Raw genomic sequence first — 14,129 nt, forward strand, 5'->3', positions numbered from 1 at the left:
TTCACAACTTTATTCTGATTTCATTAATGTGTTAAGGTGTCTTTCTGTTGGAACTACAACTTTACTACATTGATTCTGCATAAAGCATGGCTGGTATGAATATTTGTTTACAAATTAATAACTTGTTCTTGAGGCAGAGATTATATTTTAAGGACAGATTTAACCAAAGTGATTTTATAATTTTGCGTATACCGTACATGATCTATTTCAGGTTTGTTTGTATCAGTACATCACTTTTTTTCAAAGTAAGATAGCAGATACGCAGAGAATTTATAGGTTGAAATCTGACATCACGATACTTCACGCATGTTCAAACTGCATGATCCTATATCGCCCTTCGTCACAAGCACAATTATTAGCCTCGGAGAGCCCAATTCGAAGGAAGTGTGCATCTAACATAATTGAGAAATTGTTGAAAACTGCCATTTTGATTTCTAAAGCTATGAAAATCATTATCAAAATTCTTCTATACTTGTACAGTAAACAAGTTTTATTCGTGTTTTGCAAACAGCAAATGAGTATTCTTCATTTTTGGTTCCTAAAGTGCCTTACTCTTATAATAGTCTTCAATAAAATCATATTAAAACTATGTATTTAAACATGCAATTTAAAATTAACTTATTCATCAAGGCTCTTATAGTAAAAAGCTGAAAAGATATACCAAACCACAAATAAGTGAATGTGCAACATTTGCTAATCTAAACTGTTGTCATCTGCAACCGTTCGGATCGTTCTGATTCGTCGAAGATGGGCCACAACCGATAAACAATCAATCTGTAAAATCTCTCCCTAATTCCGGAGATTTTGTTTCCGTTCATGTTCCTAAATACCAACACCATCCCACCACAACTCAATCGACCCTAACAATTTATTGTTTCCACATCACTCAATCCTGTTTATGCAGTATTTCTTTTCGCCAACCAGCAACTCAGCATTTTCGTTCCGACTCTTCGTCATGTCTGACGATAATGATGCGATGATCGTCCTCACACATAATTTAATCGTGGCAATGATAGGCATTGCGGATAAACCATAAAATACCGGCAATGAAGGAGGGGGTCGAATCGCTACAGTTCTTCGGCCAACTGCTGCACGCCACCATTTATCGTATGGTTCCGACCGCAATTTTTGTAACAGACAAGGGTAATCGGAGACCATCCGTTGCAAAAGGGGACATAACAACAAAAAACGAGATGAGGGTTCCGGAGACGTTGTTTTTGGAGGAAGCGCCAGTGCCAAAGTGATAAAAATAATATTATTCCAATATAATAATTCAGTAGGATGTTTTGAAACACCCGTGTTTTCACGGCTGAGTGCGCAAAACTTCCCCGAGGCGTTTTTTTCACTACGTGCGTGTTGAGCGCCGCAAGAGGGCTCTGATTGGTGTTGTTTGTATACAACAGCTTGCGGAGTGTTTGCAACGACCCTGAGGCGGAGAGCTAACATTACCAATTTGTAAAAATAATAATCCGATAAATTGAAGCTTGTGAAAATTGACCTCCGCTTGACGGAACTCAGCTCGATCGATCGGTTTGTGCGATGCGATTTTTTTGGTTTCAGTTGGCTCAAGAAAGAGAAGAGCAAGAACTGTCAAAACACGTGCACATCAATTCTCCCAAGTAAATCGAACAGAAATAAAATCCTGGAATTTTAACTCTTTATTTTTTCTGTTTAAACAGAATTTTTTGGGTATCTCTGTATGGTCGTTGTTTGTTGGAAAAACACCAAAGATCCGTCGAGATGAGAGAAGGGCAGCAACAAAAAAAAATCTCGTAATCAAAACAATACCCTCAGATATTTTATTCATTTATTCACACACATAATCAACCTCACGTTCGTCCGCTTTGGCCATCGGTACACGTCATCGCTTGATGGACAATTGTTTATCTTTCAAAATCAGAAAACAGAAATAACACTGAACCGAAGGTTGAAGCAAAAGCTCAAACGCATGTGAAGCCTACGGTCTGGCGAAAGCAGCAGAGGGGTTGGATGAAGCTTAAAATAATAAAGCAAATGCACCATCAAACAAAGGAATTTCTCGTTCGACGAAATGAAGGACACCAGTATGTCAGATTCTGTATCTTCGTTGAACCGATGGTATATTGGTTTCTATGAGTAAAAAGAGAAAAGTGTATTCTACATTCCTTTGGATACACAGTAAAATTTTTTAAAAATAGAGACAAATTTCCATTCAATATTTTATAAATATTTAACATGTCAATATTGCATTTATTTCCAATTAATTTTCCATGCAGATTTAACTTCAAAATGAAGTAAATGCATTTTTTGTATACCAACAATATTTTTCGTAATGACTTATGAGTTTTACATATTTCTCACAAATTGAACTCGACAAACTAGTGCAACTCTGCAAACTTGTATGTGACACTCGCCTTTTAGCAAAGAGATCATATTATCTAGATAGCCAGCTCTCACATTTCACGAACAAATCCTTTTTGCGAGCATATAAGTAGGCGAGAGAAATATGAAATTCGTGCGCTGCAAAAATAGCACCACTGCGCACCCAATCAATTGACATGATATGTTCAACACAGAAAGAAAAGTTGAAACTTACACGACATGTAAACCGATAGTACTATGAAATTGACATCAGTTGAAACGAAAGTCTGATTTAAAACTATTATGGATGTAAAATTACATTAAGATTCATTTAGTTTTTCATTGAACTGGACTGTATATTTACAAACCGCTTCATTTTGTAATGTAACTTTCCATTCAATTGCCTGTTCCAAATATGTGCAAGAAAATAAATGTAAATTCACAAAATATTTTTATCTGTGAATAAGATGCCGTTGCTGAACTGAAAATTGATTTCATTCCAAGCTGACAGGGCCTGCTTTTAGACAGATATAAGCTACTATGCAATTTTTTCTTGTTCAAGTTCCAGTCGCTACCGTTTTTTTTTTTGCTTTTTATTTCATTGATTTTCAAACCATGTAAATATATGCTGTTATTTATGATGGAGGTCTTTTGTTTCAGATAATTCATTCGAATATTACAGGTTTTACTGTGTATAATTCTATCTCATGTTTTTGTTATATAAATTTGTGAAACGTTTGCTGAAACTGACATATTTTGGCATCAAGAATGACATATTTTTACAGTTACTTCAAAACATTATTCTTGCGTTTTGATGTATTTTCAAGTGCTAAAACGTGTAACTTTACGGCCCTGTGTGAAAGGCACAAACTATAAAATTATGGTTTTTACTGGTGATGTATTTTTACTTATAACGCAATTTAAAACAACTTGGAATATGAAATGAATGGATCTTACAATAATAATGTACATGTGTAGTGCACACTTTCAGATTATTTCAGACAATAAAAAATATATCTGTATACAGGATAGATGTGTTAAATCAATAGTACAAATATATCACGTTTGACGCTGGAATGTTTTCGATTTAGAAGATATAAATTTACGCAACTTTTTCTAAGTATACCAGCTATGTTTGCTATAGAAAGAAGTCATGCTTGTACAATTAACCCATTTGTGGAAATTTGTTCCTATGAATTGTGTCATACGTGAATTATCGCCATTTATACATTTTATAATGTTTTGCTGTGACACTCAAGTAAATTTACGCCATCTGATACCGACATATTCGAGCGTCAAAAATAACATAACTTTTACAGATTGGTGCAAGAATTCTGGTATATTTGTAAATGCTGAAACTTGTAATTCTGCACTTTCTTATGAAAGGCTGGATAGATTATCCAAAGATTTAAATCGTACTTAACAGATCGGCTGAAAAGTTCGTATCGTTTCTATGAGAGGGCGCCACTAGAATTAAGTCCATACCATTTTCAGTTAGTACCAACCTTCAAAAGATACGTGTATAAATTTGACAGCTGTCTGATTATTAGTTTGTGAGATATTGCATTTTGAGAGAAGCTACTTTTGTTATTGTGAAAAAAATGGAAAAAAGGAATTTCGTGTGTTGATGAAATACCACTTTTTGATAAAAAAAAAAGTGCCGCCGATACCAAAAAATGGCTTGATGAGTGTTATCCAGACTCTGCACTGAACGAAGCAACAATTCGTAAGGGGTTTGCAAAATTTCGTACTGGTCATATGAGCACCGAAGACGATGAACGCAGTGGACGTCCAAAAGAGGCTGTTACCGATGAAAACGTGAAATAAATCCACAAAATGATTTTCAATGACCGTAAAGTGAAGTTGATCGAGATAGCTGACACCCTAAAGATATCAAAGGAACGTGTTGGACATTCACGAATATTTGGATATGAGAAAGCTTTGTGCAAAATGGGTGCCGCGTGAGCTCACAATCGATCAAAAACAACAACGAAAAACCATGCTGAAATTGAACGAATTGGGCTTCGAATTGCTCCCTCATCCACCGTATTCTCCAGATTTGGCCCCCAGTGACTTTTTTCTTGTTCTCAGACCTCAAGAGAATGCTCGCTGGTAAAAAAATTAGAAGCAATGAAGAGGTAATCGCTGAAACTGAGGCCTATTTTGAGGCAAAGGACAAATCGTACTACAAAAATTGTATTGAAAAGTTGGAAGATCGCTATAATCGCTGTATCGCCTCCGATGGCAATTATGATGAATAATAAAAACGAATTTTGTCAAAAAAATGTGTATTTCTATTAAACGATACGAACTTTTCAGTCGAACTGTTATAAGATTAAGTAATTGAAGGAATTACGTTCGTATGGATGGTGTCATATGTGAATTGGCGTCGGCTTCGAAATTCATGTTTTTTTGCGTTGAAGTAACAATTAGGATGAGCTTCACTCGAAATCAGATTTTCATATTTTCGCGTCAATTATGTTGAAAAGTAAAAGTTATGTTAAAATTTTTGGAAGTTGTTAGGTTAAATTCTTTTCGGTGTGGGATATAAAAGATGCACCCCTTTAAAAAATGAGAAAAAAATCTTCTAAGCTAGTAGTTAAGTTAAAGAAAGGTTAATTTTCACTTACCATGGATTGTAAATTTAAGTTAAATACACACTACTTTTAAGTGCATCTGATGAGACCCAAATTTACCTGATTCGTTCAAAGTGAGTAAGGATTAGATTTGATAGATTGGAAGCTTCGGAAGATGAAAATTGCGTTGAATTAAGCATATCTCAACTAAATTTCTCCCCCTTGTTTGTAACTTTTTGTACATGTGTGATTAGAAAAAGTCTTTCCAACAGTTTGAACCACTAAATACATGAAAATTTTTAACTGTGCAGTATTTTGGACTAAATTTGCCGATCAATGTAATTTGGAATGGTTACACACTGGAGTATTTTCTCTATCGAATCATCTCAGCGAAAAGTATAGCAAAGTAAATATTGCACTTTAGCTAGCTTACAACCCCAAATCTCTCGTATGTGCTCGGAATATTCATCCCATTCGAAGAACCACGTGCTTCCATATTTCCATCGATTTATTGCAGAAAGAAAACCAATTCAACGCAAAGCTTTCCCAATATTTGAACGATGAAAAGATTTGTTTACCATCGTCGATGGAGGCTCCCTGTAACAGGATTAGGCATCCATCCATCCACCAGTTATTTGAAAAGTGCTATATCGAACGACGGTCGCGGGATGAAGGGAAAAAATAGCACCGAATACTGCGTGCTGTGTCAATGAGTAACGAGGAAACGAACCTCCCCGACCCTCTCCAACACTAGTCCGCTTCCACACATAGTCTCCATCGGGGGCCAGCTCTTCAAAGCGGATTTTCGGCGAATCATTCGTGATCTCTTGCACCAGTTGAATTGCTCTAAATTTGTTTGTTCCGGACTACATGCTGATATTCCTACATCCGCGAAAAAATCTGGTACTTCTACAAACACAAAAACAGCGTTGGATTTTGATTTTTCGTTCGACCTAATTGGGATATCTGTACTTAACAACAACATCAACAACAGCAACAAAAAGATTCATGACACGAAATTGACGGTCGACCGAGGAGTGCTTTGGCAGTAGTACTTCACCAATATACGGATCGCTGAACACCAAAGGGATGTTAATGTGAAACCGTGGCCGGTGTTGCGTATTGCAAGGTTCGGTTCACGAAACTGCAAAAAACAGATAATGAATGGACTGACCCTGTTCGAAGAGGCCTCTCGAATCGGACCTCATCGAACTTTTTTTTTGTAAACGTATACTCTTTTTAGGCACATTGATGAAGCTCGAAAATATCGGCAAACTTGAAGCGTATCTATATCAGCTCCGAATTGATGCCCGGTAGCGAAATTTCTTCTGCACTGCGCTATACGACGATTCCGGTAGCCCAGTTTCTGCTGAAGTAACCAGAGATTTTTATTACAAATACTAGATAATTATGGTGTTGAAAGACTAAACACCACTGCTAAGAGTCAACACTATTTCTACTGGCTTTGGCAGACAAGGAAATGAAATACGATTGAATGGAGCTTGGTGAGCAGAGAAAGCCAATATAATTCGTTCAACAATAGCAAGAAGCAAGAAGAGAAAAAAGTATCCGATTACCATACGAGTAGGAAGGAATGCTATTAACAAGTCAAACGTATATTTCGAGCAAACACATATCCTGGAAAACGTGGGTATTATATGGAAAGGATATTCGATATAGCGTTGGTTGACTTCTGGAAAACTATGGAGAAAGAGTGAAAGTTGTTTCGTTGAAGATTGTTTTCGGTTGAAATCGAATATATTTGGTGTGATTGCTGAAGAGCTTTGAATTAGCCACGAAGCTTGGAGTGGCAAAGCACGTCCCACTGGAAATCGGAGAACGTGTGAATAGTTGTGTAAACATACATAATTGAGCCCTCTTGGAAGACGGGTGATCGATGCTGGTGCAGACTGAGATGATTTCGTTTATTGGAGAAATTTGTGTTTAGTGTCTTCTGCATATTTCTGTACTTGATGTATCAGTTTATACTATACATGCAGGTATCTGTTATAGTGATTTTATAAATTTTATGACTATTGTTGTAATGCGTAACTGAAGTAACGGTATCCTCATTGATTTCAACCCATCATTTATCTTATAGACCATGGTTTTACCGACGCACAAATTTACCTACCCCTCAGTAACTCGAAATGTCAAAATGATATCATTTGCAAAATGTTCGAAACTGGAAACCCAAATCGATAAAATGTTGTTTGTCGAAAAACAGTTACCATAACCTTGGTTACGCATTCGATTCCATTTATCAATGTAAACAGAAACATGTGATCTGAAAAATTTTTGCTTTTTGAATTTTTTTCATATGGAAAAATACAAACGTTTCATTCAAGCGCATTTGATTTTATGCAGTGAAATGCATGAAAAAAACAAGGAAATATCATACTCAGAAAAACAAAACTTTGACACTCACAGTTGGGTTTTAGTTTATAAATAGTATCTATCTCCGAAAGATACTTATGTCGTTTTCGTTTTTAAATTGCACTACACTGGTGTAGCGAAAGCTGCACCTAAACCGTTCGTTTTTACCAATTGCACTACACCAGTGCTACACTTTTTCTGCACCGATACCTCTGGTGTAGCACTCATCAAAAGTTTGGTATAGCTCTGTGCAATGGAATCGTTTATTGTTGTCAATAGTTACTGTTTATGTTTTCGTCATTTTTGTTCGTTTATTCATGCCTCAGTGCAGCACTGCACCGGTGTAGTGCAAATTAAAAACGAAAACGCCATTAGGTGACTCTGAAGAAGTATGCAACTCATGGCGTTTTCGTTTTTAATTTGCACTACACCGGTGCAGTGCTACACTGAGGCATGAATAAACGAACAAAAATGACGAAAACATAAACAGTAACCATTGACTACAATAAACGATTCCATCGCACAGAGCTACACCAAACTTTTGATGAGTGCTACACCAGTGGTATCGGTGCAGAAAAAGTGTAGCACTGGTGTAGTGCAATTCGTAAAAACGAACATTTTCAGTGCAGCTTTCGCTACACCAGTGTAGTGCAATTTAAAAACGAAAACGACATCAACTAATCATAGATTTTGAGGAACAACTGAAAGCTTATTTTAGCATTGGAAGGTTTCGTATAGATATTGCGAATTATGGTTTGTTTTTAAGAGTGATCTTGACTATTGAAAACTACTAGGTGATACAAATTTGATTTACTTGTTTTATACTTTCTGTACTTTGAGCGCTTTCAAAAAGATCCACATTAGTGCTTTTGCGGAAGTCCTTTCAGGGTGACTCTTCGCTAAATTTTCATTACCATCATTCAATAAACTAATACATAAGGAAAAAATTACATATATTCCTTCCGAAGCATGTATTAAGCTAGTTTTTTATTGAAATCTTTAATCTTTATTTTAAAATTTACTCTGCTGACGGATTTTAAGAAATCGAAAAACAGAACAGACAAAAAAACGCGTTTTTCAGTTCCGTCACTTCACGATTCAATTTTTGGCCACGATCATTGTTCAATAGGAACTATGCAAATAATCGAATTTTAACTTAAGCTGTGGTCATAATGATTCGAGTACCAGCATATCTGAAAAGTTTCGAACCTGGAAATGGATACTCGTATCAAAAGTCATTAAAAGGAATAATAGCTGTAAGGTATCTTACCAAAGTTGAAGGAGCTGGAAGCTTCCAAGATTAGTAATGTTATCTGCAATTTTCGTATATATGACTGAAAAAGATTTTCGATAACGATTTTATTACATTGTACAAAAGGGAAAGGTTCCAGGGAAACTTTTTTAAGAGCGCTCTTATTGATATCTAATAAAAAAAGTTTTCAAAATCAATGTTTCCAAATGTACTTTTTTGAACCAATGTTTCTGTGATATTGCTTCTTAGAGCAGAGGCGAAAATATTGTATCCGACTTTATCACAATGCGTTGATTGAGTAATTCCCTAAAAATCGTGGTAGTTCTAATAAATAGATGACTATACATTGCAATCAATTACAAATCGAATCGTACTGGTTTGGTAATTTTTGGAGAACATTTTTTATCGTAACATGTAGTAAATTGCCCATGTTTAAAATCTACGTAGTTTCATAAATATTATCAAAATCTCAAAAGAAATTTAACTTTGGAATTGAGCCAACACAGCCTGAACAGTTGTTTCATATTAGTTTTGACAGATTCGAAAGAGGCAAATGATTGAAATAACGCAAAAAAATGTTTAAAAATTACACTCCAGAAGCTAAACTCAATACTGCAAACATTCTCCAACCCGCAAAATCCGCCAGTCGAAGAGGAATCAACTTTTCCTTTCTATCGTTTATTCGGTAAAGACGTTTGAGATTTATTGTATATATTTGTCGCATAGATACTATATTTGAATAACTGAGAATTCATGGCAACATTTCAAGATAACGAGATTATCATTGCTTGGAAACAGAAGGAGCGGTTTTGAAATACCCTAGTGATAATTAAAATGAAATAAATGTGTTTTTAATTTCCTAAGAGAATTGAAAGGTTAGTGAATTTTAAAGTAAGTTTAGTATAAATCGGATATATAAAGTGCTTTGTGTAAAAATTACTTGTTTCAAGAGTGTGTTTCATAAGTCAGCGACCCAAATTATCAAAAACTCGATATCTGATAACTGGCTGAACTGATTCATAAACTTAGATTTATATTAAATATGGCTGTTGAATTCTATTTGGATTTGAATACCGGTTTCGATATTGCAGTGTGTGAAGCAAGTATTGAATCTTTAATTCATATCCGAAGTTAAACAGTGAATATGCGTAGGAAATAAGATTCAAGTATCAAGTATTCTGGTCCTAAGACCGAAAAGAGGGTTTGTATCTCAAGTAATCTGTAAAACCAGTCCATTTCAACTGAATGAGAATAATTTTGTACTTGTTGTTTTCGTAACAACATGCACTTCAAATAACCATTTTATGCCTAATATGTTTGAATATTTATAAAATTGAATACGACTTTCTATTTTTGTAATTATAATTATTCGATTGTTGTAACTATATCAAATTTATTATTAACATAACAAAAAAAACTTGTGTTTTCAGATCATGCAACTCTTTTTGAATTTCAAACTTTATTTGCCATACACAAGTTATGTTCTTATGACTGGTTTATTTTATTATCTGTATTCATGATATTGTATTATTTATTAAATATATTTTTACATATGCTATAGCATCATAGTTTTTATCAGGGAAAAGCAAAGCCTTGGTATTACATTCCTGTAGTGGAATTTGACCTTCTGTTTCAACAGACTTCGCAGCCGATTCAGTGTGTACAGAACCATTGCATGGCTGGTGCTACGATTCTACTGACACTACGAATCCTCCCAGGTCGGGGCTCGAACATACGACAACTGGTTTGTAAGACCAGTGCCCTATGCATTGAACCGCCAACCCGGGACCCAATAGAAAACTATTGGGTAGGGATTGTGGAAATGCAAATATCCTACTATTAATAATACGCGGACAAAGGGTGGGCTCTTTTCCCCACCTATTGGGACTTATCTCCATTTCGACGGCTGACTTATAAGATCTAGTCATTGCAAAGAGATTCATTAACACTCTTTTGGAAAGTATGGGCGAACTGCTTATTGTTATTAAGGACCTGGAACAACCTTCGCTCTTTATGATCTTTCAAAGAGTTTTCGAACTTTAAGCTAGTTTTAACCAAAATTTAGAAAGATATTGCAAAATTATTTAATCTTAACTTATCGATTTTGTATCGCATCGCGTCGCAATTTTTATGGTACTGGAAAATATACAAACTTTTTGAAGGGTAAAGATAATGTATTTCGATATTTCGCGAAAAGTCTATTGGCAAAATAATCTATACAGTGAGTGACATTGAATACTAAGTATCTACTTTGCATATATACTGTATGTCTACCTCCATGTAGAGACTAGAAAACAAATGTTTTAAGCATTGTACACAGAAAGAAATTATGAATTTTACAGGTGACAATTCTTCAAACGAAACAATTCATAACTACTGAACTTCTCAAATGACACATTATTCCATTCGTGCAGAAAATTACTGGCTCCGAGTGTAATTTGCACTCGGCTAGCAAGTGAGACTGTATGAATTTATATGCACGATTTACCAGCCAAGCAGATATGTGCTTCTGTGGCTCAGTCGACTAACTGGTGTGCTTTGTGATCTAATGTTTTTTTTTCTGTTCAAGTCGCGTTGTTGATGTCGATCTTTTGATGTTTATTCCTTTCTTTTTAAAGCCATGTAATTTTCAAATCTCATAATTTTACATGTTCTTGAATATAAATTTGTGTGAAATATGACGCTCCATTTATGTGCATCTGATAAGATGAAAAATCACAAGAATTGTCCGAACTGTGTATTTTATATTTCGTATTAAACTGATGGATTATGATAAAAAATATCTAACCATTGGTTTCGTTTTTATTACAGAATAAAGTAAAATCCTTTTACCGTTTAGTTACTATGGAATCGGCAATTCATGATTTATTTCTACGTTAACGACGAACATACAAACATTTGTTAATTTATTTTGCAATATTTAACAATTGACAAATTTGATATTACTAAGATTTTCAATATTAATACATTTTGCTGAGACGATTACCGAATACTCTATTGTCCCAATTCCTAAATTCAGCCCTAAAATTTAATTGTGTGGAAGTATAATTCTCATACGATATTATCATGAAATGCAATGCTTGCTACACAGAAAGAAAAGATGAAACTTACACGACATGTAAACCAATAGTACAATTAAACAGACGTCAGTTGAAACGAAAATCTGATTTAAAACCATGATTGATGTAAAATTACATTGAAATGCATTTACTTTTTCATGGAACAAGGCTGTATATTTACAAATCGCTTAGTTTTGTAATGTAACTTTCCATTCAATTAACTGCTCCAAATATGTGCATGAAAATAAATGTAAATTCACAAAATATTTTTATCTGTGTACGGTCAGTTTAAATGGAGGATACTATATTGTACTACTAAGATTGTAAATCATCTCATGAATTATTTGAACTGATCGAAAACATGGTTATTTTTGACAATTTGGTGGTTATTTACCGATACTGAAAAAATCTAGTAAAACATTCTAATTTAAGATTTTCAGTAAAAAATGCTTATGAGTAATTTCTTTTTATACTTTCAGTGAAAGAAAATAGCCCACCAAAATTGTCCAATTCATTGTCAAACGAAGTAAGTTTTTCTCGAAGTTCTTCTTACGTACTCAGTATTGCAATTATTGTAACACTTGATATGATAATTTTCAGTGCAAAATGAACCCAAATAACTTTTCGCCCGTGAAACTTTGGAAAAAAAAACCAAAAGTTAAAATAGTTTGTTCACATCCTAAGATTCTTGCAATATAACTTTCGTTTCAAGTTCCGCAGAAAGACTGTAATTTCTGTATGTTAAAATTTCCAAAGAATCGACCAGAAGCATTATTTAAAAGCATTCTGTGAGAATTTCATACATCAAATCAAAAAGAAATCAAAGGTAACTAAAGTTTCAGTTTGCATTGAGCTAATGAAAATAATACTTACTTGCGAATCGAGGGTCGCTGGCAGTGGAACCGTACCAACCGGCGGCCGAATTTCGCATGTCGGTGTAATGACCAGCTAGGGAGAGATTGTCGGTCGGACCACAGTAGCTCTGGACACCTGGACTGTGGTACAGAGGACCCATTGCGTACGGGTTAGCCATACTGCTTGCCGCGGCCGCTGCAGCTGATGCCGAGTTAGAACCAAGCGCACTAGGCGAGTTGACACTGCTTCCGCCGCTGGAATTGGATCTGTGCGTTAGTAGATATCACAGATGATGATAGTGGGAATATATGTGATTGCAAACGAGAGAAAGAACGAGAAGATGGTAGCGTTTTAGCGTTTGTTTTTTTTTTTGTTTTTTGTTTGAAGAGGGAGTTTGATGCTAACCTATATGGAGATGGTGGATTAGCACTAAGTTCCAGTTTGCGATACTCTTCGATTGGACTTAGAATATCGGTAACACTAAATGGCGTCGAGTGGCTATGTAGTGAGTTATGTTGAAGGTTTTGGAGGTGCTGTAAACTGGTTAAATGGTGATGATGATGGTTTCCTTTCGGCGACAAGCTCATAACCAGGTCAACACCATTTAAATCGGGTAACAGTCCATGCTCTTGTTCTGAATCTTCTGGATACACTCCAGATACACTGGAAAGTGTGGTGGACATGTACCGGGCGTAAATGGTGGCGGCTGGAGTACTGTCGATATCACCAACAAATACGGCTTCACCTGCACCGATAATATTTTCACTTGGTTTTGAGTGTCACGAAAAAATCACTGGTTTATCATGTCTCAATAGTTTAATTGTTTTCGGAAGTCATTCATTCGGCTTGACCTTCGGTAGGTTCGCGATGAACACTTCAATAAGGAATCGACCTTGACTTAGTAATCCTTGAAACTAGGGCAAACGCTCAGACGCTGCTCGAGAGTGTATATCAGGAAGCATTAAATAAGCAAGCACTGACCACAAGGGCTCTTACTCTTTGCAAAAGTATCAATCAAGGATGCTTTCGTGATGATCAATGGACAAATACATCAGACACTGAACACTTATTCCGGAGAGTTACGATAATTCAGCACTTGAACTTAAGTCTTCCACTCGAGATAGTCCCCCGCGCGTGTGACGACCGGATCGCACTTTGACTTGGCAATTGCAATCTAGTGGCAATAATAACAATAAATAACCGATTGATGGATGATAATAGACCACTTTGGGGGTACGACACAACGACACGCGCGCGAGACACTAAACACTAGACCAACTCGAATCACGACGTTTCACGGCAACTCAAAAACCCGTCGAGAACTGTACAGAACAAGCTTTACTCTGAAGCTGCTTCTGGAAGTTGAGCTGTAACAACACACTCCGCCACGCTGTGAAAGAGCGCGAAGATACTCCACTCGACACGGATCCGTCAAATGTATTAAGAGGTCTACAATATACTGACGAGTATGCTTTTTACCATTGCATCTGATAGCTCTCTAAAAACTCTATGCCGCGCACTTGAAGGTAGGCGAAGAAAAACACAAACTACTACTGCTCACTCCCTTGCCAACTATAATTCTTCCCAGTCTCTCCCCCATTCGCTGTTTCAAGTGTGACGGAGAAAACATCTAATTGCCATCTGCCAGATGATTTATGATCACAAACACAT

The 14,129-nt window shown here is 35.8% G+C and overlaps 1 protein-coding gene across 3 annotated transcripts in view; it reads right to left on the minus strand.

Annotated features, from left to right (window-relative positions):
- Window positions 1-13,923, minus strand: part of LOC131440459 (homeobox protein Nkx-2.1) — a 67,383-nt gene extending 53,460 nt beyond the window's left edge. Inside the window, exons 1-2 of one of the 3 annotated variants that reach the window (XM_058611749.1) lie at window positions 12,864-13,923; window positions 12,477-12,712 (exon numbers count right to left, since the gene is read on the minus strand). In XM_058611749.1, coding sequence (XP_058467732.1) covers window positions 12,477-12,712; window positions 12,864-13,141 — 514 coding nt within the window. In that variant the 5' untranslated portion in view covers window positions 13,142-13,923. Of the gene's footprint in view, window positions 1-12,476; window positions 12,725-12,863 lie in introns of all 3 variants that reach the window. The other 2 variants (XM_058611748.1, XM_058611750.1) reach the window with 2 other exon arrangements.
- Window positions 13,924-14,129: the final 206 nt, after the last annotated feature.

The sequence above is a fragment of the Malaya genurostris genome, chromosome 1 (assembly GCF_030247185.1).
Source record: "Malaya genurostris strain Urasoe2022 chromosome 1, Malgen_1.1, whole genome shotgun sequence".
Taxonomy (NCBI): domain Eukaryota; kingdom Metazoa; phylum Arthropoda; class Insecta; order Diptera; family Culicidae; genus Malaya; species Malaya genurostris.